This window comes from Crocuta crocuta, unplaced genomic scaffold (assembly GCF_008692635.1).
Source record: "Crocuta crocuta isolate KB4526 unplaced genomic scaffold, BGI_CrCroc_1.0 scaffold322, whole genome shotgun sequence".
Classification (NCBI taxonomy): domain Eukaryota; kingdom Metazoa; phylum Chordata; class Mammalia; order Carnivora; family Hyaenidae; genus Crocuta; species Crocuta crocuta.
In genome coordinates this window covers 3633747-3658566 of record NW_027532592.1, presented here as the reverse complement: position 1 = coordinate 3658566, position 24820 = coordinate 3633747, and the positions used below count along the sequence as shown (strand labels likewise).

General features: G+C 44.8%; 1 protein-coding gene across 1 annotated transcript in view; it reads left to right on the top strand.

Moving 5' to 3' along the window:
• The window catches only part of DNAH14 (dynein axonemal heavy chain 14), a 293744-nt gene that overhangs the window by 230606 nt on the left and 38318 nt on the right, over positions 1 to 24820 (top strand). The window contains exons 67-74 of the mRNA XM_077779923.1: positions 3532 to 3762; positions 4373 to 4494; positions 5934 to 6178; positions 8332 to 8925; positions 14615 to 14830; positions 16567 to 16652; positions 19561 to 19717; positions 20999 to 21209. Of these exons, the coding sequence (XP_077636049.1) occupies positions 3532 to 3762; positions 4373 to 4494; positions 5934 to 6178; positions 8332 to 8925; positions 14615 to 14830; positions 16567 to 16652; positions 19561 to 19717; positions 20999 to 21209 (1862 nt within the window). The remainder of the gene's footprint in view (positions 1 to 3531; positions 3763 to 4372; positions 4495 to 5933; positions 6179 to 8331; positions 8926 to 14614; positions 14831 to 16566; positions 16653 to 19560; positions 19718 to 20998; positions 21210 to 24820) is intronic.

The following is a 24820-nucleotide window of genomic DNA, read 5'->3' as shown; positions in this document are numbered from 1 at the left end:
TTGTCTTGACTTGGATCTTTTCCCCAAATTGTTTTGATAAAGGAAGATATTGAAAATTATTCCAGGTCTTAAAAACAATTTTTTTTAGGTATAGTTCTAATGCCTCAGTTAGTTACATTTCTTGTTTCTCATCCTCTGGGCAAAAGTCATAGAATGTCCTCTTACTCATTGTAATACTGCTGACCTACGCTAATAAATATAGCCAATTTCTCTCCCAGAAACCCTTTCATTAATAAAATTGGTGAACTTATTGAACCACAGGTAGCATTCTTAGAAAGAGCCAAAAATATAGACCTCACATTTTTCAATTTATCAATAAATATTTATTGTCTATCTATGTTGAAAGGATAAAAAAAAGAAATATGCCTTTTTTATTGATCCCCAAAGAGTAATTTTAGATTGATTCAGTGATAACCCACCTTAAATTGACTATCCAGTCTATAAAAAGTCTCAGAAGCAAATATTAGCTTCTCATTTTCATAATACTACTAACCAACTTAAACCCAAATAGATCAATAATTACATTAGATGTAACTGGTCTAAAAAGTCCACCTAAAAGGCTAAGATTGTAAGACTATATAAAAATATAAACTAAATCACAAAACAGAAACCATAAGTTATTTAGAAAAGACACATCTAAAACATAAATACTGTTGGTAAAAAAAAAATGGAAATTTACCATAGGTTACCAAAAAAAGACAAAATAGACTTAAAGGCAAAAAAAGGGGAAGGGGTTACTTGAATTAAACAAGTTTACGTTACAATAAGAATTAGTTTAATTCTCCAACAGTGTTTTGTCAATTTGAATTTGTACCTAAAAATAAGACCTCAAATAATATAAAGCAAACATTAAAAGAACTACAGATAAAAATGGACAAATCTACAATCATGGTGAAATATTTTAATACACTTCTTCCTGTAACTCATAGAAAACACAAATATCAGTAAGAATAGAGAATATCTGAACAATATAACCAACAAGTGGACTTAGCAGGCACACGCAGGATGCTGCAGCCTCCCTCTGGAGCTCACATATTCAGGGCAGGCACACACAGGACACTGCCAAAATTGACAATGTAACGCACCACCAAAACTTTTCAACAGCTGCCAAAGAGTATGTTTGGCATACTAAACGTAAAGGGAACTAAGGGATCTAAGCCAGAAGTCAATAACTAAATGTTCCTTTGGAAACCCCCCATATTTCTGGAAATTAGAAAACACACCTCTAAACTAAACATAACTCAAAGAAGATATCAGAATTGAAAACATGAAGCACTGGTGAAAGTTCTCCCTTTGAGACCAGAAACATGACAAACCCACTCTCTCCCCTTGTCTGTAAGACTCTAGTGGAGATCCCAGACCATGCCAGAAGGCAGGAAAAAGAAGTAAAGGATACTAAGATTGGAAAAGAAGAAAAAAAAGACAACAAAAAATATAAATTCTTGCAGATGATCTGTACCTGGAAAATCCAAGAGAATCTGTAGATATATCATGAGAATTAATAAAAGTTTAGTGAAGTTTCTCAAAGTTTCTGGGATTAAAGTCAATATACAAAAACTGATTGAATTTCTCTACACCAACCACAAAGAGGGTGCCCAGGTTTTTGGACCCCGTTTATCATAGCATCAAAATGGAACCCATCAGGAAGTTGTGTAAAACTTACAGACACAAAACTATAAAATATTACTGAGATACTTAGAGTTAACTCTAAGATGAGATATCACAACACATCAGCTCAAAGGACTCAAATCTGAAAGACTAACAATATTAAGAGTCAGCATGGATCTGGAGTAACAGAAATTCTCAATACACTGCTGGTGAGAATACAAAATGCTAAAATCATCTTAGAAAACTGACTTCAGGGGTGCCTGGGTGGCCCAGTCGGTTAGGCAGCCAACTTCAGCTCAGGTCATGATCTCGCGGTTCGTGGGCACTAGCCCTGCATCGGGCTCTGTGCTGACAGCTCAGAGCCTGGAGCCTGTTTCAGATCCTGTGTCTCCCTCTCTCTCTGCCCCTCCCCCACTCACACTGTCTCTCTCTCTCTCTCTCTCTCTCTCTCTCTCAGAAATATATAAAACATTTAAAAAAAGAAAAAGAAAACTGACTTTAGCTACAAGTATTAAAAATCCACATACCCTAAGACCCTACATTCCTAGGTGTTTCCCCAAAAGAAATGCATATATAAGTTGATCAAAACAACATAAAAGAATGTTCGCTGTAGCATTATTTGCAATAGCAAAATCTTGAGACACAATCCAAGTGGCCTCCCCAACAAGACAGATACATAAACAAACCTGAGCTGTTCACACAGTGGATCCAGCTAGAATGCCACACAGACGAAGCCACAGGGAATATACTTAACTTTCCTTGATCTAAAATTCCAGAATTAGCAAAATGAAACTATAGGACTACAAACTTCAGTAAGATAATAAGGAAAAGCATGAAAGTCAGGAGCACAATTGATTTTTTAAAATACAAACTCTGGGGGCGCCTGGGTGGCTCAGTCAGTTAAGCATCCAACTTCGGTTCAGGTCACGGTCTCGCGGTTTGTGAGTTCGAGTCCCATGTCTGGCTCTGTGCTGACAGCTCAGAGCCTGCTTTGGTTCCTCTATCCCCCCCACCTCCGGCACCTCCCTCACCCACGCCCTCTGTCTCAAAAATGAATAAATATTTTTAAAAATCCAGAAGCAATTACTGAATAGGAAGTTTTCTTTAAAGAAAATAATAATAGAAACTCAGGTCCACTGCGTATTTCTCTGTCCACGCTGACTGTCTGTTCGCGCCTGTATTTGGGTGCAGTCTGTACCCCAATCAGCGAACTCTTGTAGTTTTCAGGATTCTTCACCCCCACCCCCCCGCCATGTTTCCTTCTCCATAGACATCAAGAGCATGCAGTTCTTCAACAAAACACTTTTTCTTTCCTTTAAAAACTGAAAAGTCTCTTTGGCTCGCGGGGTCGCCCTGGAATGTCCCCAGTGTCCTTCCCTCCTCTGGCCTCACTTTTTTCTCCCAGCCTGCTGACACTGCCAGGAAATCCGGATGAAGTTTATCCGCCTTGGCATCAGCTGCAGAGTCCAACCCTAGGTCGGCCTCTTGCTGGGACGGCACGACCGCGGGCAAAGCCCAGTCCCTCCTGCTGAGAAGTGAGGGCTGTTGGAGCAGGTGCGACGAGATGACGCTCGCGCGTGCTGGGCAGCTGGTGGGTGCACGGTAGAGCCGCCGTGTTGTCGCAAGGCATCCGCACCAGGGCCCACCGTCCTGGGAACAGGCACCTGTCACATTTTGTGTCCATCCCCCGTAGCATCGTTGTTGTGAGGGGCACTCTCCATCCCAATGAACAGAAAGGTGTAACTGACTGAAAAATTACCCAGAATTTCGTATCCCAGAGTTTTAAATTATTCATGTCCTCACTCAAGATTATTTTACTTTTCTGAAGGCAGCGGCCCCGCAGGACCCCTCAGTGTCCCGTAGGGGGCGCTGCAGGCACCAGGAAGCGTAGGAGGAGTGCCCCTACTCACGCTCTCGTTCCAGATCCAACGGTGGCACTCGCAGGGGCTCCCGCTCGGTCAGTACGCGACCGAGAATGCCATCTTGACCACCAACTGCCTGCAGTGGCCACTGCTGATTGACCCGCAGAAGCAGGCGCACAACTGGATCCGGCGGATGGAAGGGTCCAGGCTTCAGGAGCTCTCCGTTGAGGACGGCAGCTATATCCAAACCATAGAGAATGCTGTGAAGACAGGAGGGAGTGTCCTCTTGCAGGTATTTGGACGGAATGGCCAAGCTCCCTAATTCCGTGCCCCTGCCGTATAGACTGTATGCACTGAGCACAGACTCCCTAATTCTGTGCAGCTGCAATATGGACTGTGCACCGACCACAGACCCCCTAACTCCGTGCAGCTGCAGTATAGACGGTATGCAGTGAGCATAGAGACTAAAAGCTTTAATCAGGGTCGCCTGGGCGGCTGACTTCAGCTTGGGTCATGATCTTGCGGTCCGTGAGTTCGAGCCCCGTGTCGGGCTCTGCTGACAGCTCAGAGCCTGGAGCCTGCTTCAGATTCTGTGATTCCCTCTCTCTCTGCCCCTCCCCCACTCGGGCTCTGTGTCTCTCTGTCTCAAAATAAAATAAAAGTTTAAAAAAAAATTAATAAAAAGATAAAAAAATAAAGTTTTAGTCACAGGTAACCTTGTCGGGAAAAATAATAAATACATACATACAGTGACTGTTCAATGTTCCATTCATTCAGATCAGGCTTTCTTTGGTACTCAAATACTAAAAAGATTTACATTTACATTTTTAAATGCTGTGACTTTTCAACTGACTTATTTGTTCCAAGGTGAACTTTTTACTCCTGTCTGTTGGATCTTTCAGAACCTCCCTGAACCGTTAGCTCCAAGTTTACAGGCGATTCTGAAGAAAGGTGTCCAGCAGAAAAGAGGACAGTGTCTCATCAGGGTGGATGACTCTGAGAATGAAGACAGCTCCCACTTTAGGTAATGTCTCTCACAGCTAAACTGAGTCACATGTTTGTACTTTTTAAGACAAATACCCCAGAAGGCCCTGTGTTTCAGTACAGGTAAGCTGCTCCCAGAGGAAGCAGTGAGATTGCAGTTGAACGTTTTGTTTGTGTGTGTTTCCGGGCACACCCGTCAGTACGCAGACTAGAGAACGGAGTTGTATTTATCAAGCCGTTCCCAGCCAGTATATTCCACGCTGTGCCTGATAAAAACTGGGGGCAGGAGGGGTCCCCAGAAAGGTGTGCAGAGCGCCGGCAAGCCGGAAGCTGGACCCCACTCGACAACCCCCTTCCCCCTTGATCTGTTTGCCTCACATTTGATTTCAGCAGAATACGCTTCTGCTCCTTTAAAAAACAAAAGCCATATTGGATATCAGGAGGGAAAAGAGAGAGAGAGTGTGTTTGCCTGGCCCAATGAGAACGGTGTATCCATGTTCCTGGCAGTTAGGGACCGTCAGGAATCTGCCCCCCTCCTGCCAGCCAACCTCACAAAGGATTTATACAGTCAGACTTAATCCTACACAAATGCGGTTCCCACGGGAGCACTCTCCCCTTGAACTCATAATCAGCAGGTCGTTATGTAGCGGGTGATCAGCAAGAGCGGTTAGAAGGCGGGTTCACTGGCTCCCAGCCTGGTGTGCCTACCTGCGTTCCAGGGGCCCTGACACTCTGAGTCCTCACGTGGTGCTGGTGGTCAGGGGGCCCCGGCCCCTGGGCCCCTCCACACTCTTACAGCTTGGAGTCCTCCCTCCCAGCCTCCCTCCTTCGGTTGAGTATGTTCCTCAAAACAAGTATCCCCATCCCAGGGATTGGATAGGCATCACTCAAAAAAGGGGTCCCGTCATTGGTAAAAGCACGAGGTTAAAGGCGACCAGACACGAGTCTTTCCGTCAAGGACCTCAAACGCTCTCCAGAGCACAGCTGCATACAAATCACGGACTGAGCGACGGCCCCAGGAATGAATGAAGCTACATTTTGCCCAATCGACAGCCTGGTGCCCACGTATGAACTGTGTGTGTGAGGAGGGGGTGGAGGGGGGGGAGGGCGGAGGGCACACTGGCCACAGGTCCCTGCTCTGTCACTTTCTGGCCGTGGCACACACCACAGTGCTGACGGTCCCCTAAGGGCAGGTCAGGGCTCCTACGGGGTAGTTAGCACTTTTCTTTCATCTGCCCCAATGCGGAGACCAACTGTGGTCGGGACGTAACCTGTGGCTGTGTTTTATTTTTAATTGTAAATAGCAAATACATCCATATAGGATAAAGTGAAAGCCTATTTTGCATACAGGGCTGAACAGCACTAAAAATTCACCTTGCGTACTTCCAGGAGAAATAATTTCCATTATTTCATAAATCAGTTTCCTTTGTTTTCCCTCCATGGACCCTGCGAATAACGGGCGCCTTTCTCATACTTCAGGTTGTTCATTTCCACAGACGCAGACAACCCCCATTTCCCTCCGTCGGTGTATGACTTTGTGACTCTGATCAACTTCGCCGTAACATTCCAAGGTCTGCAGGGTCAGCTCCTGTCTACGGTATTAAATCACGAAGTTCCTCACTTAGAAAATCAACGTTTCCAGTTACTGGAGAGTATATCCCTTGATGCAGTAGCTCTTGAAGAGCTAGAAGAAACAACGTTAAACATTCTGCAGACCGTACAAGGTTAGTTAAGGTATTTCCTGGCATTGGGAGACCTTTGCTAACTCTGTGGAGGACAGAAGAAAAGCCTTAAGGGCCATATTCTGCATCGGTACCAAAAATATCAGATCTGCAGTTCCCACTGAACAGGTTAATGGAGGTGAAACACGCTATCTCTGAAATGAAATGCGTTTGCACCTCTGGTTAGCTTGTTATGCCATAGGCCATTTGCCACGAGACAGTCAGTGGAAGTTGCAAGAAAAATCCTACAGAGGCCAGTCGATGCTCCCTGTTCTCTGCCATTTACGTTAGGTATCTGATGTCTGTTCTGCATATCAGGTTAGAGTAGAGACCTAAAGATTAGGTTTCCCAAGAATTCATACCTAAAATAGACAAGGACATAATCCAGTGACTTATACATGTCCCACTAAAATATGATGTTTATTAAAATAGCAGCAGAAAGGACTTTCCTCTTCAGCACAAGAAATTGCTAAGAAATCACAGCCTCTACATTTTAACAATATAATTTCTAAACAACTAAAGAGAAAGTATCACCACTTCCTGGGGCTGCACTGGCTTATCTGCTCCCAAGGGGTTCCGGATGCCCCATTTCATGAACCACTATATGACACGTGTCATGTTTTGCTATAACTTTTGTCTACATTGGACAAAAGATAGATTTAATGAGACAAAAGGAAAGTTGTTTATGATAAAACACATCCACAGTGTAAGTTGTCATTATGCCTTTGATGCTTATTCCTAGCACTTGATCCTTGTGGTGGAGTCTGAGGGCTTTTTTAAGTTTATTTATTTATTTTGAGAGAGAAAAAGAGCACAGGTGGGGGAGGGGCAGAGAGAGAGAGAGAGGGAGAGAGAATCCCAAGCAGGCTCCACACTGCCAGTGCAGAGCCCAACACAGGGCTCAATCCCACAAACTGTGAGATCATGGCCTGAGCCAACATCGAGAGTCAGGGGCTCAAACTGACTAAGCCACCCAGGTGCCCCTCTGAGATTTTTAAAAGACTAACCTTTTACTAATTTATAATTTCCCTAATAGTGGCCATAATAAAAATTGTTCTTGAAAAGAAAAAACTAAATAGACTCCTTAACTCAGTACATTTTTTTCTTCCCTTTTTCCAAGTTTTAGTAAAAAGATTATCCTTACTATCTCTTCCTAAATATGTTATCTTTACTGTGCTCCACACACACTGTGGGAAACCCAGGTGGGGTGGGGACTGTGGAAGACAGCCCAGAGCTGGGTCCCAGACATCACTTAGAAAGCGTCACTGAAATCAAGAAGAATGTGATATCTAGGGTGTGGAATGTAATAATCCCCTCACTCCGTAAGATTTCGTCTGAAGCTGTGTTTAGTTCTAGATACCACATTTTAAGAGGCCTCTTTTCAAACCAACACGTGTCCTGAGATGAGTGGCCAGGATAGTGAGGACTCTATAAATCATGTCATTAACAGAAGCACCTGGGGAAAATGCAAATGCTTTGTTCATAAAATAATAGAATCGATCATGGAAATCTGAGAATCGTCCAAAATATTCGAAAAGGATAGGATTATTCTGTGTTTCTAGAGCAGTGCTTTTTCAAAACGTAAGTTGTAGCCTGACAGTGGAATGAGAAATCAATTCCCTTGGTCATTATCAACTGTATGTGCTGAATAGAATAGAATAGAATAGAATAGAATAGAATAGAATAGAATAGAATAGAATAGAATAGAATAGAATAGAATAGAATAGAAATATTTCCTGTATATCACAGGAAATAATGAGGCACTTGTTGTTTTCTGGAAATTTGGTTTTCATATCCTCTGTGTTTAGCGGGTCATTCCTTCTGATGGAACAGCTCCTTATTATGTCCCCTAAAAATAGAGCCCACATGGGGTCCCCTGGGGGCTCAGTCGGTCAAGCGACTGACTTCGCTCAGGTCATGATCTCTCAATTCGCAAATTCAACCCCTGCATTGGGCTCTGTGCTGACAGCGAGGAGCCTGCTTGGGATTCTGTCTCTCTCTCCCTCTGCTCCCCGCCCCCCCCCGCCCCCCTCCGCCCCCCTTCTCTCAAAATAAATAAATAAACTTGGGGGAAAAAAACTCTTAAAGATTTCAGGATGAAGGATGAACTGACATGCCAGTGTTTGTTACTCACTCAAATTCATCTTTGACTTCAGCGCGTGTACTGGATGACGAGGAAATTGTGGACATCCTAAGGAAATCCAAAGCGGCCTCTAGTGAGATTGCAGAGCGCATCAAAGTGACAGAGAAGGCAGAAGGCGAAATCGTAGCGCTGCGGGGCCGCTTCGCGCCGCTGGCCACACGGGGCGCCCTGCTCTACTTCCTGGTGGCCGGGCTCGCCCGCCTCAGCCCCGTGTACCGCTTCCCCCTGGACTGGTTCCGCCGAGCGTTCGTGCGATCGGTGGTCCCCCGGGGCGGAGAACCCGAGCGTACCCCGAAAAGGGCGGCCACACCTCCGGAAACGGGTTGCGACGCCGCAGACCCCCCCAGGGAGCCCGAACTAGAGAGCGACCACTGTCTCTTAGAGAGGCACCTGCAGCAGGCGACGGATGTGCTGACAAGANCTCTGTTTAACCAGCACAAGCTGTGTTTCTCCTTCCGGCTCTGCACCGCGATCATGCAGAATAATGCTGGGGCCCGGCCGGTGCACCACGACCCCGGGTCCCTCCCGGACCACGAATGGGACATCTTCTTACATTCCGACACGCTGACGAAAGCTAAAGGCCTGCCGCCCCCGCGTAAGCTTAATAGTAAGTAGAAGGTACCTGCTCTGGGTTCAGCACAAAACCATCTCAAACATGTTTCCCTGAAAAACCCGGAGAGGTTCAAGGTGCTCCAAGTCCATGGTTCTTTGTGGATTCAACTAAAAGTAGCTTCAGGTCAGTGTGCTGTATCACTGTATCCTTATCTGTTGGACATATAATTGGTGCTCAATAATTGCTGAATGGATAAATGAATGGCATTTGCTATGGTTATAGTAATCCTAACCTGTTACACTGAATGCCTAGTGCTGGTCATTAGGGACACACGCATGCACACTTGCGCACACACACGTGCACACACACACACATGTGCACACACACAGATTAAATACCACCTAAAGCAAAACTTTCCCCCTCCTAACCACAGTCCCCCTCAAATTCTTATGAAAATCCCTTGAAAATCTGAACCACGGGAAGCACACTTATGCAAAACGATTAGCAAAATCACGTCAATGTGCAATCTTTTCAAATCCTCCTGTGTTGCACATTTTAAAATATATTTATTTCCTAAATCGTGGTAAAATACACATAACATAGAACTTACCTTCTTAACCATTTTTAGGGGTATGGTTCAATGACACATTGTTGTCCTGTGTGGTAACTTTAAGTCACAGGAAGTATACAGTCAAAGGCCGTCTGATGTTCTCCCCAAGGGAGAAGAGGGGTGGTTTGGAGTGTCCTCCGTCAAGTCTTTTGAGAATATTAGCAAAGCCTAGAAGCCAGAAGGGAAATACAAAAGAATTGCTCTTGAGAAGACCAGCCATTTGGATAGTTTTGTTTCAGTTTTGATTTGTCTTTATTTTACTGAAGCCTGGTATGCAGATGTTTGGTAAATGACTGTTGAGTTAGTAAATGTTCTTATGAGTTTATTAAGACTGTTTTGCTTATGAAAAACAAACAATAACTCTATCTTGGGGCACCTGGGTGACTCAGTCCGTTGAACATCCAACTTTGGCTCAGGTCGTGGTCTCAGGGTTCATGAGTTCAAGCCCCGTGTCAGGTTCTATGCTAACAGCTTGGAGCCTGGAGCCTGCTTCCAATTCTGTGTCTCCCTCTCTCTGTCCCTCCCCTGCTCACACTTCTTTCTCTCTCAAAAATAAATAAAAACATTAAAATAATTTTTTAATAATCCAGAATCTTAAACCAAAACAATAAAAATGTTCAGAAGGGGTATCTGGGGTATCTGAGGAAACAGCAAATGTGCGTAGCTGTGCGCCACCATGAGAAGAGCAGCGACCGCTGTCCCCCCAGCTCAGCGCCCAGCAGTTCTCGGCCAGACCCCAGCTGTCCAGGAGGGTGGGTCTAAGCACCACAGCCCCAGGCAGGGAGCTACTCTCGAACCCCTCACTGTGGCCAGGAGACAAGGCCAGCAGTAAAAACACCTACTTGGACCCCTAAAAACACCCCCAGTGCACTGAAAGAAACAACAACATTTAATAGCTTCCTTTTTTCAAATTATGATACAAGCAGAATGTGTTTATTAAGCAAACCAGTACAATCTACTGAGAAGCAGAAAGAAGTGAATCTTCTGTAACTCCACAGTCCTGAGATCATCACTGTTAGTATTTTTGTGGGTTTTCCTTCCACCGGCTTTCCTCCCTATAAATCTTCTTTCCATACATTCATATCCATACAGGAACACTCATGTGTATTCTTTACGGCGACTTTGCTGAACAGACTCACACCTACTTTTTTTCAAATTAATAACATGTCACAAGTAGCTTCCTCAGTCAGGAAATAGACTTTTCATGTCTCCACAACATTCCAGGTTTTGACCAAAACGTAGGTAACCGCTCTCTTGAGTTAGAGACGTGGGTCTCCAGGCAAGGTGACCAACATAGCTAGTATCCTTTTCTGGCCACAATGGAATGAAACTAGAAATCAATATCACATGAAAAATCTAAAAGCATGTGGATATTAAATAACATACTCTTAACCAGCGGGTCAAAGAAGTCACAAGGGAAATTAGAAAATATCTTGAGACAAATAAAAATGAAAACACAATATAATAACGCTTATGAGATACAGCAAAAGCAATGGGAAGAGAGAAGCTTATAACTCTAAATGCATACACTAACAACAACAAAAAGAAAACAGGTCTCGGGTCACCTGGGTGCTCAGTCAGTTAAGCGTATGACTTCAGCTCAGGTCACAATCTCATGGTTCATGAGTTCAAGCCCCATGTCGAGCTCTGTGCTGACAGCTGGGAGCCCAGAGCCTGCTTTGGATTCTCTGTCTCCCTCTCTCTCACTCTCACTCATGCTCACTCGCTCTCTCAAAAATAAATAAAACATTAAAAAATAATTTTAAAAAACGGGTCTCAGGTAAACCTCAAAGAACTAGGAAAAAATTAAAAAGAACTAAACACAAAGCTAGCAGAAGGAAGGAAACAAGAAATAGTGAAGCACAAATAAAATAGAGAATTAAAAAATAGAAAACAAAACCTAGTGCCGGCTTCTTGAAAATGTCAACAAAATTAAAATAGTCTAAGCTACATAAACTAAGAAAATAAGACAAGACTCAAATAATTAAAATCAGAAATGAAAGCAGGAACATTAAAACTGATGCTCAAAAATAGGATCATAGGGGTTACTATGAGCATATGCCAACAAATTGGACACCTAGAAGAAATGGAAACATATAATCTACCAAGACTGCATCATGTTAAGAAATGGAAAATTCAAACAGACTTATAACAAGTAAGGAGATTGATTTAGCAAGCAAAAATCTCTCCACAAAGAAAAGGCCTAGGCCAAATGGCTGCACTGGAAAATTCTTCCAAACATTTAACAAAGAATAAACACAAATTTTCCTGAAACTCTTGAGGAGGGAACACTTGAAGCTTGTTCTGGAAGACCAGCATTACCCTGATACCAAAGCCAGGGATTCCTTCAGAAAAGAAAACTACAGACCAATATTTCTGATGACTATAGATGTGAAATTTCTCAACAAAATACAGCAAACCAAATTCAATAGCCTATCAAAAGGATTATTCACCGTGACCAAGTGCAATTTACTCCTGGAATTGCAAGGACGTTTTGACATAAGAAAAATCAATCAATGTAATAACCACATTAACAGAATGAAGGACAAAACCATGACCATCTTAACTGATGCAGAAAAAGCATTTGATAAGATTCAACTCTTTCAGGATTAAAAACACTCAACAAACTGGGACTAGAAGGAAAGTACCTCCACACAATAAAAGTCATTTGGGAAAAACCCACAGCTAACATTCTACTAATTTTTCTCTAAGATCAGAAACACTAATTTTTCTCTAAGATCAGAAACAAGGCAAGGATGTCCCCTGCTCTTACCACTTATTTTTAACATGGAAGTTCTAGCCAGTGCGTTAGACAAGAAAAAGAAATAAAAGATGTCCCAATTGGGAAGGAAGAAGTAAAAGTATCTTTGTTCACAGATGACACGATCTTATATGTAGAAAACTCTTAAATGTCCACAAAAACCCTGTCAGAGCTAGTAAACCAATACAGCAAAGTTGTAAGATACAAAACCAACATACATCATCAGGTGATTTTTTATACATTAACAACAAATAATATGAAAAGGAAATTAAGAAAACAACCCATTTATAATAGCATCAAAAGGAACAAAACATTTAGGAATAAACCTGAAGAGGTGAAAGACGTGTACACTGAAAACTATTAAACATTGCTGAAAGACATCAAAGACAACACAAATAAATGGAAAGAAACCCCATGTTCATGGATTGTCAGACTTAATATTGTTAAGGTGTCCATACTAACCCAGAGCAATCTACAGATTCAATGCAATTCCTAACAAAATCCCAAAGGTGCTTTTTGCAAGTATAGAAAAATTCTTCCTAAAATTCATGTAGAATTGCCAGGGACTCTAAATAGACAAAACAATTTTGAAAAAGAAAAACAAAGTTGGAGGCATCATACTTATTAGTGTCAAGCCATAGTATAAAGTTACAGTAATGAAAACAGTTTGGTACAGGCATAAATACAGGGAAGCAGACCCATGGAATAGAACAGAGAGAACAGAACAGAAATCAACCCTCACCTATATGGCCAAAGGATCGTCAACAAGGATGAGAAGACCACTCAATGGAGGAAAGGACAGTCCCTTTAACAAATGGAGCTGGGAAAACTGGATATCCACATGCAGAAGAATGAAATTGGATCCTTATGCCAAATACAAAAATAAACTCAAAATGGATTCAAGATCTTAACATAAGACCTAAAACTATAAAACTTTAACATTGGACCTGGCAGGGAGCTCTTGGATAAGACATCAGTGCACAGGCAATAAAGGCAAATACACACAGGACTACATTGAACTTAAAAACTTCAAAGGATACAATCAACGGAGTCAAAGGGCAACCTATGGAGTAGGAAAAACTATTTCAAATTATATGTCAATAAGGAGTTAATGTATAGAGTACCTAAAGAACTCAATAATGCAACAACAAAAAAATCAAATAACCCAATTTGAAAATGGGCAAAGGACTTGAAGAGACATTTCTCTAAAGATGATACACAAATGGCCAACAAGCATATGAAAAGATGTTCAACATCCTTGATGATCAGGAAATGCAAATCAAAAGATCATAATGATATATCGTCTCACACTCCTTAGGATAGCTACTGTAAAACAAAACAGAACAGAAAAACAGAAAATAACAAGTGCTCCAAGGATGTGTGGATATCAGAACCTTGTGCACGGTTGGTGGGATGTAAAATGGTTCAACACTTAATGGAAGACAGTATGGAGGCTCCTCAAAAAATTAAAAGTACCATATGATCCAACAATACCATATCTGGATATATATCCACAAGAATTGAAGGCAAGGTCTCAGCTTGATTTTGCACACCTCTGTTCACGGCAGCACTGTCCACAACAGCCAATAGGTGCAAGTGACCCAGATGTCCACCACTGGCTAAGTGGATAAACAGAATGGTGTAAGCGTACAAGGGAATATTATTCAGTCTTGAAGAGGAGGAAACCCTGTCACCTGCTACAGCATGGATGAGCCTTGAGGACATCGTGCTGAGTGAAACAAGCCAGTCACAAGGAGTCCAAGACTGTAACCACTTACATGAGGCGTCTGGAGTAGTTGGGATCCTAGAATCAGAAAGTACGATGGGGGTGCCCAGGGGCTGGGGGAGGGCTGTTTCCTGGGGACAGAGTTTCAGATTTGCAGGGAAAGTTCCGGAGATACATTATGAACGTGTTTAACATCGATGAACTGTACACTTCGAGATGGATAAGATGAGAAATGGCATGTGTTTTTACCACAATAAAAAGCTGCCACTTACATAACTGATTTTTACACAAAATGACTTTTCCTCAACAACAGACATTTATTAAACATCTGCTTTTGGTGAGTAATGCAAAGGTCAAGGGTATCGTCTCGTTTATTTTTTTAACAATTTTTTTAATGTCTTATTTATTTCTGAGAAAGAGAGAGAGAGACAGGCAGCGTGAGCAGGGGAGGGTCGGAGAGAGAAGGAGACACAGAATCCAAAGCAGCTCCAGGCTCCGAGCTGTCAGCACAGAGTCCGACGCGGGGCTCGAACCCACTAACCGGGAGATCATGACCTGAGTCGAAGTCGGATGCTTAACCGACTGAGCCACCCAGGCGCCCCGGGTATCGTCTCCTTTAATGCGGCCGTTTCCCTTTCTCTATTAGACGCGTATGAAACCTGCAGACAGCGGCACCTTGGGTGGCTGTCGGGCTCCGCATGGGAGCAGTGTCTGTACGTCAGCCGCGAGCTCGAGCCGTTCGCGCTGCTGTGCGAGTCCCTTCTGTCCCACGTGGCCCAGTGGAGCGCCTTCAGGACCAGTCCGGCCGTCTACGGCCTGATGAGCGCGCCCTTCCCTCCAGAAGAGGCTCCGGTGCAGGACGGTAGGAGAGCGCTCTGCGTGTTGTGCGCGTGCGCGTGCGCACCGGCGGCTCACACTCCTGGCTCGGTGTCTCAGGAGAAAATCCAAGGGGGGACGTAGCTCAGCTGTGAGCACGGCTCGTGTTAGTTCATGCCGGCCCCACGCCGCCCACCTCGCCCGTGACTGAGCGTGAAATCAGGCCGCGGCCACGCCGCCCACGCGCGCCGCCCACGCGCCTTACAGGTCGTGGCAGGTGCGCTCCCCGAACCGCCGTCTTCAGCACACCTGTTCCCTGTCGCGTCTGCCCCTCGGGCGCCCTGCCCGCGCCCCCCCCCCACCTCCATCCACATCATAGTGTGTCTCCCTCCACACTTCTCTCCGCTGTCCTTCCGGATTTCCGCCACAAGGAACCCACGCATCCTTACCCGCATTTCCTCTGCTCCGTTTCCTGGGGACGGGAGGCCAGGAAGGGAACTCCTGGATCGAAATTGTATTACTTTTCTGTTAATGGTTTGCTCGTCTGAAAAGTCCAGGGTGGTATTCTGTTTCCACCAGCGAGACACTGACTTCCTCTATTCCGAGAGGGCTACTGATTTTGGCTTAACNTTTATCTGATATGTCATTTGCCACTATCTTTTCCCATTCTGTCAGTTGCCTGTTAGTTTTATGGATTGTTTCCTTTGCCGCAGCACTACATTTAAATACCTTCTCAGAGGTTCGTGGACCACTTGGACTTACCTGTTAATGTACTTGGCTCATTTTTCTACTGAATTGGTTATTCTTTTTTGGCCATCTGTAGGAACCCTACTGGTGTGATAGATGATTAACTTTGTTTTGTTAAGGATACTAACTTGTTCATTCAAATATTTTTAAAACTCGGTCACTGTCTGTTGGATTTATCTGTGGGATCTGTGCCAGCCATGGTGAAATGTCTGCGTGGCCAATTACATCTGTTTTCCATTCTTCTATAGCCTCCTGATTTCCAGTTCTGATTAAGAAGCTCTCCCCCTCCCCCTTACGTCATTGTTTTGTAAGGCAAAGATCTTTTTATTTTAGGGAGAAAAAACAGATTTATCCATTTGTATCTAGATTTTTGTGTATCATGGGCTTTTTTTTTTTTAAGATCACCAAACCTATTTCCTCTTTAGTCAAAAAAAGCCATTTCTGTCATGTAAGTTGCATTTAAAGTTAGACACTGGGGAAGGGAAATAGTAGTGACAGGAGGCAGGTAGAAAGCACAGCTGCATCAGGGATGGCTGGAAGTGAAAAACAGCCGCCCCCCCACCCCCCCACTCCCACCCCGCTATCGTAGGCTGGGTGACCCAGAGGATCCTGGGCCAGATTAAACAACCAGATGCGTATAATAGTTGGTTTTTCCAAAATTTGGGAATCTTGTTACATTTCCACTTAACTCTCAGTCCCCATATGTGTTACAGGTAGATTACGCATAGAAATCTCTAACCAGATGGTAACTCTGATCTAGAGTTATCAGTTTACGTTCACCAGAAAAACCGCACGCAACAGAAGCAGCTTACAAAGCATTGGCCAAGCCTAGGCTCCCTGGCCTGAGGTCTGCCTCACCTGTGACCTCAGGCCGCCTCCAGTCTCATGGGCATAAAGTTCACTTGAAGAGATGTCAGCCGTGTTTTAAAAAAAAAAAATGTACAGCCTTAGGCCAGACTTGTCATCGTGGTGTCTTTTTAGTGACCCAGGGCGTTTGACTGTCCATCTCTGTGTCTTTCTCTGAATTACATCTAGCTGAACTTCTGAATGAAGATGAAGGAATACACAGGCCTAAGAATTTCCCCTGGGAGAAACTCACTCCATTTCAAAGACTCATTTTGGTAAGATGCACTGTGACAAAGCAGTGATGTTCTCAGTGCTTTGGGCGCCGTATCAGTAACTTAAACCATTCAAATGTAAATCGTTATTAGCGAAATACATGGATTTTACAAGTAATGCTAATAACAGCACCACATCCATCCACCCACTGTTCATACAGGGGATACCCCACCTGAGAATCTGGGTGGGGGTTGGGGGGCTGGGGGTACAAATGGGCATCATTTGTGAGCCCCTCAGAACACTTGCCACTTAGTGTTTTACAGACAGTATTTCATTCAACCCTCATAATAATCTTAGGGGGTCAGTGCGACTGTATCCCCCACGTCACAGAGCCAGGGAGCCAGAACTCAGAAATCGCCTAATGGAGCCGGGATTGAAACTCGGTGTATACGACCCGAGCTCCTGGGGGGAAGCCGACACTACACCCCTTCCAAGTACACTGTTCCGAGTTCATCCTTATCCCCCGAAAACGTCTTTTTATTTCCACACCTGCCGTCTAGCTCAGTGAGGGAGAAACGCCCCCTCTCTCCCACCTCAGCCCCCCACTTCTGCAAACAGCCAGTAACCCTTCGATTTCCGCCTTGGATTTTATTCTTGTAACACTTTAAAACTCACTCCAGAGAGACACTGCCCCCAACACTGCATGTGGCTTAGAGGCGTGTTTCACTTTGCCTTCCTGTTCTCAACATTTCGAGTGTAATTTGTCCCAGACAAATGGACTTGAACCTACGAGGTCTCTCTGACGAGACTGCAGAGCGTTCAAGGAGAGAGAACCAGGCTAACCCGAAGGTACAGTTAAGCGGTATTAATGCAGACGCTGGACACCAGTCTGTGCGGGCGGATGCCCTTACGGGAAGAGGGGAGACGGAGCGATGTTTTCACGGGCACAGGAAACATGAGGAGCTGCAGGAAACAACAGTGGTTTTCTAGAAAATAGGACCTTCATTTTTCCATTTCTTCCTTTTGTATTCCTTGAATTTTATGGAGCCAGTATGTATCACCTTAACAGCAAAACTAACTCCATTCTGAAGCCTGAGCTGCATTAGCTTTCCCAGTAAGCTCCAGATGATTTCCGTGTGTGAGCTGGAAACGTTGTGAGCCTACCGTCCCGTTCCCAAACCCACGGTCAGAAGAGCTGGTCTGATAGTGTCACGTGTACGGACAAAGAAATCGAGTTAGAATATTTGAATCTGGGTCTGACCTGTAAGAGGAATTGGGATCTAATACAGTGAGACTATATTAGAAAGAAGGGGGGAAGGATGATACCGCCGAGCCCCATCAGGACAAGGCTGGGTCCCGTTAGCGCCCCACTCCCCATTGCGACAGCCTGGCAGGCTGTCGCAATGGGGGGACGTGGACACGAGAGAACTTTCCAGAACTGCTCATGCCTGCCTAGGAAAGAGTTCAGCACAACCCAAACTTACAGTAAAGTAAGGGGGGGCACACTCCCATCTGGGGGACACACCCCCGGCCATGACACCCCCGGCCGTGACGTGTCAGGACACCTCGCTGTCTGCCGCCCGCGGTGGATTCTAACGCTTCCACTAACCAGACGCACTCGGCGAGCTCAGCTCTCAGACCCCAGAAGTTCTGTGTGCAGCCGGTATTCATTTAAAAATATATACACACAGGGGTGCCTGGGGGCTCGGTTGGTTAAGCATCTGACTAGATTTCAGCTCAGGTCGTGATCTCATGGTTTGTGAGATTGAACTCTGTGTTGCACTCTGTGGCAACAACACAGAGCCTGCTTGGGAGTCTCTCTCTCCTTCTCTCTGTCCCTCCCACCACCCCCATAATAAATAAATTTTTTAATAGTTGCTGTTCTTCTTTTTTTTTTATTTTTTAATATCTATTTATTTTTGAGAGAGAGAGAGACAGAGTGTGAGCAGGGGAGGGGCAGAGAGAGAAGGAGACACAGAATCCAAAGCAGGCTCCAGGCTCTGAGCTGTCAGCACAGAGCCCAACGCGGGGCTCGAACCCACAAACCGTGTGATCATGACCTGAGCTAAAGTCGGACGCTTAACTGACTGAGCCACCCAGGCACCCTTTTTTTAAAAAAATTTTAATGTTTATTTCTGAGGGGGGGGATTTTTTAAAAATATGAAACACACACACAGACATAAATGCTGCGTTTAAGTCAAATAAAATTAAGATTAATTTTTCCAAGGAAGAACAGAAAAGAGCAGAATTTGACATATCGGTCACACATACTATGTTAAGCAGTGACTTTGCCAATATTTGACAGTTCTCGACCTGGAACAGTGGCTTCCCATGGTCCGGCCTCGGACATCCACACAGATGCGCAGTTTCAACCCTTCCCTAAACGACGGGCTCTCTGGTGCTGGAAATGCTCAGGACAGAATCCGTGACCATTCCCTAAACAGCACACAGGTTGATACAAAACAGTTTTCACACAAAAGCTCTTTCCTCCGAGATGTGCAGTGATTTCTTCCAACGGGTCCTGAACCTCTACTCACCACGTGGACACAGTTTCCAAAATCTTCCGGTCCCTCTGGAGTTCTTTCCAGATTCGTACCCAGGTTGCTGGCCTGCTTATCTTCACGTTATTACTGGAGGAGTCGGTGCGCTCCTGGCCCTCATCCGCACACGGTGGGGTATGTGGACAGCGGGGCAGGAAGTGCCCACAGGGAATCGGGGACCGTAACCTGGGTTTTCACACCCAAGGCAAGATCTCTGTCACAGTGTGAGAGTTAGAGGCACCAGTGGCCCAGCACCGAGGAAGGGCCACGTGAGGACCACGAGCCGTGGCCTTTGTCTCCCCGCCACTAGCCCGTTAGAGGTTCCCAGCACGAAGTACAGCGTGACACTGTGAGGACGTAAATAATGAACATACCTCCTTGTTCGGTTCCATTTTACCACAGGGAGTTTCCTGTGGGTGCTCTTTTTCAGATAAAAATTCTTCAGCCAGAGCATTTAAAGAATTCAGTGAGAAGGTTTGTAGCTGAAAAAATGGGAAATGAATATAGTCTCCAAACTGGACTTAATTTGCAAGAGTCATATGAGGAATCCAATGCCAGAACTCCACTGATACTCATTCACCCCCTTGGTAAGCTGCCCAGGCGGGGCTCACTGAAAGGCACACCGGGGTGGGTCAGGTGAGTGGCTGACTCTTGGTTTTGGCCCAGGTCATGATCTCATGGTCTGTGAGTTCAAGCCCCACGTCAGGCTCTGCACTGACAGCTCAAAGCCTGCTTGGGATTTTCCCTNCTCCCTCCCTCCCTCCCTCCTCTGCTAGCTCACTCGTGCTCTCTCTCTCAAAATAAATAAACTTAAAAAAAAAAGATATAGAGAAGTAGGTTCTGTGGTGGGTATTTTTATGTTTAAATTATTTTCCTATTTTTATTTACGTATTTTGGTAAAGGGACTGATTAAAAGTTTAAATTATATGAAGACTGGATATTTCTAAAACTATAAAAGAACCAAGAATGCAGTTTCCTAGATTCATAACCATGGAAAAACTTACCAGTACTAATTTTCTGTGCAGAAAATGTCTCCTAAACACGTATTATTAATCTGAAAGTTGGGATTGCCCTTGCACTTATTAACGGTTTTAATAGGTTGAATATACATATATATCAGAAAGTGGTCCCATCCACCCAGCCCTTGTCTTCCTCAAAACTCCAAATGCTTTTTTCCTGGTCTTTGCCCGACAGACCCCAAGTTTTACTTCATCTTCTGTTATCATCTCCAGATCAAATATGTCTTTAGGATTTACCATTTTCAAACTTTGAGTCTATTAGGCAAAAAATGACTTTAGGAAAGTGCATCCATGTGGAGGCTGCCTCCTCTGTAAACTTTTATGTAAAGCAGCCAGTCTGTGCCTGACACACTCACAGTAGGTGCTGTGCACTTACTGAGGACATGGCCCGGGATGGCTGCCAGGGGTCCAGCCCTCACGCCCATACTCCAAACAATATATAGAATGGAAGAAAGGGCGTATTACACAACAATTTAACAAACTTTGCTACCGAGGCCTGTTCACAACACTTAGATGCCCTTACCTCACTGCAAAAAATGAAGTCTTTCAGCTGGAATCACAATCATCCTGAGTAACCCTGGGGGTCAGCTGCTGAGGAGAGAGGGACGACTAGATGCTGGAGTAGATACCAGCGGTCGCTGCTGTAGGTACTGTCACCACCGTATGTTAGAAAACCGAGGCCACCCGGTTAGTAAGTAACAGAACCAAACCCTGAACTCCGTGTGCAATCCAAACACTGTGTCCCCCATGTCTGCACCTTTCCCATGACCTCACCACCACTGGGTGTAGTTTTTATGAGGGAATGGAATGAGTTCACAACCGTGTGCCCGTTTCCACACTGTTGTCCAGGGACTGACCTCACCAGCACACTCCTGAAATTTGCACAAGAGTTGAAAGGAGGAACGCAGCACGTGACGGTGATCTCCCTGGGCCGCGGCCAGGCGGCGAAGGCCGAGGAGGCCATCATGGCGGCCCTGAGCAGCCCCGCGCACTGGGTCTTCCTCCACAACTGCCACCTCGCGGCGTCGTTCATGCCCCGGCTCTGCTCCATCATAGACTCGTGAGAGGTTTACTTTTGTTTGTGAGGGGNGGAGGGCACCGTCAGTGCAGCCTCTGATTCTTGATTTTGCCTCAGGCCGTGATCTCACTGTTTTTGAGTTTGAGCCCCACATCAGGTTCTGCGCTGACTGCGTGGATCCTGCTTGGGATTCTCTCTTTCCCTCTCTCTCTGCTCCGCCNAAAAAAAAAACAGAGAAGAGCAATGAGGTGAAAGTGGAAATGAACCCATCCAAGCACTGATGGCCTGAATCCAGGAAAATTAAGCTTTCTTACGTGGGTTCTTTTTCCTCCAAGAACTTTAGAACTACTCTAAGGATACATCAGTTTTCCAGGCAAAGAGCCTCCCTGATTGTTTCTCCCCATCCCTCAAGCCCTCCCTCTCAGGAGAAAATATGCCATACGCACACATATGTGCACACATGTGCTTCCAAACCATAGTTTTTAATATGCCACTTGACTCCAGACAGCTCACGTCCAACCTCCCTGGGGTGACTTCTTTTCTGGCCCAGAGTTAGCACTTCCTCTGGCCAGCTCCGGCTCAGTCCAGTTGTCCAGGTTAGAGCTCCCAAAATCCCGCTCACTCAGGCAGAAGCTTTTAGAAGCTCAGCCTTCCTGTTGGCAGCAGAAGTAGTTGGAATCAGCAAGGCTTTAAACTGGTTCATTTTTAACTGGTTGCTGTCGTATGTGTGTGTGTGTGTGTGTGCATGTGTGAGTGTGCATATGTGTGTAAGGTGGCTGGCACTGTCCTATGAGTGTGTGTGTGAGGCTGCATAAGTGTGCATGTATTTGTGTATAAGGTGGCCAGTGCTGTCCTGTGAACGTGTGTGTCTGCATGTGTGCGTGTGTGAACGTGTGTGAGTATGTGAGTGTGTGTGTGAGCGTGCATAAGCATATGTGTGTGTGTGAGGCAGCCAGCACTGCCCTGTGAGCATGTGTGTCTGCGTGCGTGCGTGTGTTTGTCTGCATGAGCGTGTGTGAGCATGCATGTGTGTGTAAGGTGGCCAGCGCTGTCCTGTGAGGGTGTGTGTCTGCATGGGCATGTGTGTGTGTGTATGTGTATGTGTGTGTGTGTGTGAACGTGTAGGTGTGTGAGGCCCTCCTCCTCATGCTGCTATTCCAGGGATGGGCACGTTCACAAGGAGCCATAACCTAAATTACCTGCCCAGACTTGAATTCCTGAAAGCTTCGCCAGGATCGTTCTTTCTGTTCTCGACTCCTGTGCTTTCAGCAGTTTACAGAGTTCTTAGTAATTTCTTTTTCGCGTTTACTTCATCACTTAAGAGTTAAAAGAGGAAGGTTGCTTAGTTGTGTGATTTCAGAACTGGTGAACCTTGGAAGAGGGCATGGTAACTCCTGCTGCGCCCTTCATTCCTGAATCATGCAAAACTCCTGATGGGGCGCCTGCCAGGAATCTTTCTAGAGACTGTGCGCACGGCAGGGACCAGACAACATTGGTCTGCCTTCCAAAGCACATTAAGATCAAGAACAACCATAGAATAGCAGGGAGCAATGTATCATTTAAAAAAAAAAGAAATTAGTTGGGATGCTGGGTGGCTCAGTCAGTTGAGCATCCGATTCTTGGTTTTGTCTCAGGTCATGATCACACGGCTTGTGAGTTCAAGCCCCGCACTGGACTCAGCACCGGAGCAGAGCCTGCTTGGGATCCTCTCTCTCCCAAAATTAAATGAATAGATTAAGCTTATTATTTTAAATAAGCTTTAAAAAAAACTTTAAAAAAAGAAAAAGAGAAATTGGAGGAATGTTCTTCAGAACAGAATTTCAGAGGCTTAATAAAAGTAGTTAACAGCACATTAAAAAAAAAAAAACATTCTATGTAATCAGAGTATAATTGAGAGAAATTCACACTTCTTTATCAAGTCAAGCCTTTAGGGGTCAAGACTGTCATCCAGCAGCCTACTGTGAGAGAGGAAAATGTGAAGCAAATATCTTATATTTAAGAGTTAAGGACATATGTTCACAACATATTGCTAAGGAAAAATAGGCTATAAACAATATGTACAGTGCAATGTTTTTATTTAAAAAAAAAGAAAGAAAAGGGAAAAAGCATACTTACACCTAGTTAGTGGGCTTTTACTGTTTGTTATTTTTAAGTTTATTTAACTTGAGAAAGAGAGAGAGAATGCAAGTAGGGGAGGGGCAGAGAGAGGGATAGAATCCCAAGCAGGCTCTGCACTTAACACAAAGCCCAACATGGGGCTCAAACTCACAAACCTTCAGATTGTGACCTGAGCTGAAACGGAGAGTCAGACGCTCAACCAACTGAGCCGGCCAGAGCCCTGGGATTTTAGTATATTTTTTATTATCTAATTCTGTGTTTGATTTTTTTGTTGTTGTTGTCTTTGGTTTGGTGGGGTTGTTTTATTGTTTGTTTGCGTTTTGCTTTTGTTGCTTTGATTTGTTCCGCACATTTCACACCGACAATGTCAGATGTGCAGAAAGCTGCATGAACAGAAGGAAAACTCCCCTCTGCCCTCTTGTGCCCAGGTGTTCACACGGGCCACTTCATGCCTTTCATACGTTTGTATGTAATTCTTTTCTGAATCATTGAAAGTCCGTTGCAGACACTGGCCCCTCAGACACCCCAGTTTGCTCCCCGATGATCTGGTCGGCTTAATCCTGTCTAGCCTGTTGGCCCCCAATAACATCTCTTACTGCAGAAAAAAAAAAAAGGAAGCAAAGCTGTGATCCCGGTTCTCATTCTGTATTTCTCATTGCATTCAGCTGTCACGGCTCTTAAATCCTCCTCATTCTAGAATCTTTCCTCAGTCTTGGTCTTTCATAACTTGGACAGTTCTGAAAAGTAGGAGCTGGGTCCCTCCGTTTGGTTTGCCTGCGATTCTCTCCAGGTCAGACTGTGGTTACACAGCGTTGCAGGAAAGCCACACGGTAGATCTGTGTCCTTCTCCATGCATCGTGTGGAGAGCACACAGGGTCAGTCTGTCCCAGCCCTGGTGAGGACACCTTTACTCATTTGATTCAAGAGGCATCTGCCCCCAGAGGGGCTCTCAGACCACGTGCACGTCTCAACCTTTCACCCACTAGTTGTAACAGCCATTGGGGATTTTTTTTTTAATTTTTTAAGGTTTATTTTTAAGAGAGAGAGAGAGAGAACAGGGGAGGGACAGAGAGAGAGGGAGACACAGAATTGGAAGCAGGCTCCAGGCTCTGCGCTGTCAGCACAGAGCCCCATGTTAGACTCGAAGTCAGATGCTTAACCAACTGAGCCCTCCAGGCGCCCCGCCACTGGGAATTTTTGACTGAATTATGGCTATGTTATTTGCCAAATGGCGACTTCCTAATTCCACAATTCCTTCTAAATTTATTAAGTGATCTTCTACCCTAAGGAAGAGGCTTTCCTTCTCTCCATTTACTCATTGGTTTCTTTATATCAATCATAGATTCTGTTCTATTTGGTGGAGTACAATCTGTCGCCGCCGTCACTTATTTCAACGTTCAGTTGTTCTAGATTTGAGGGGGGGACACTTCATTTTGTTCTTAAGTTGTAATTTTTCCAAGGATTTTTGCAATGAGCTTATGCTTATGTGGAAAAACTACTTTGCAAAACGGGGAATTCCCAGGTCTTGTGCCAAT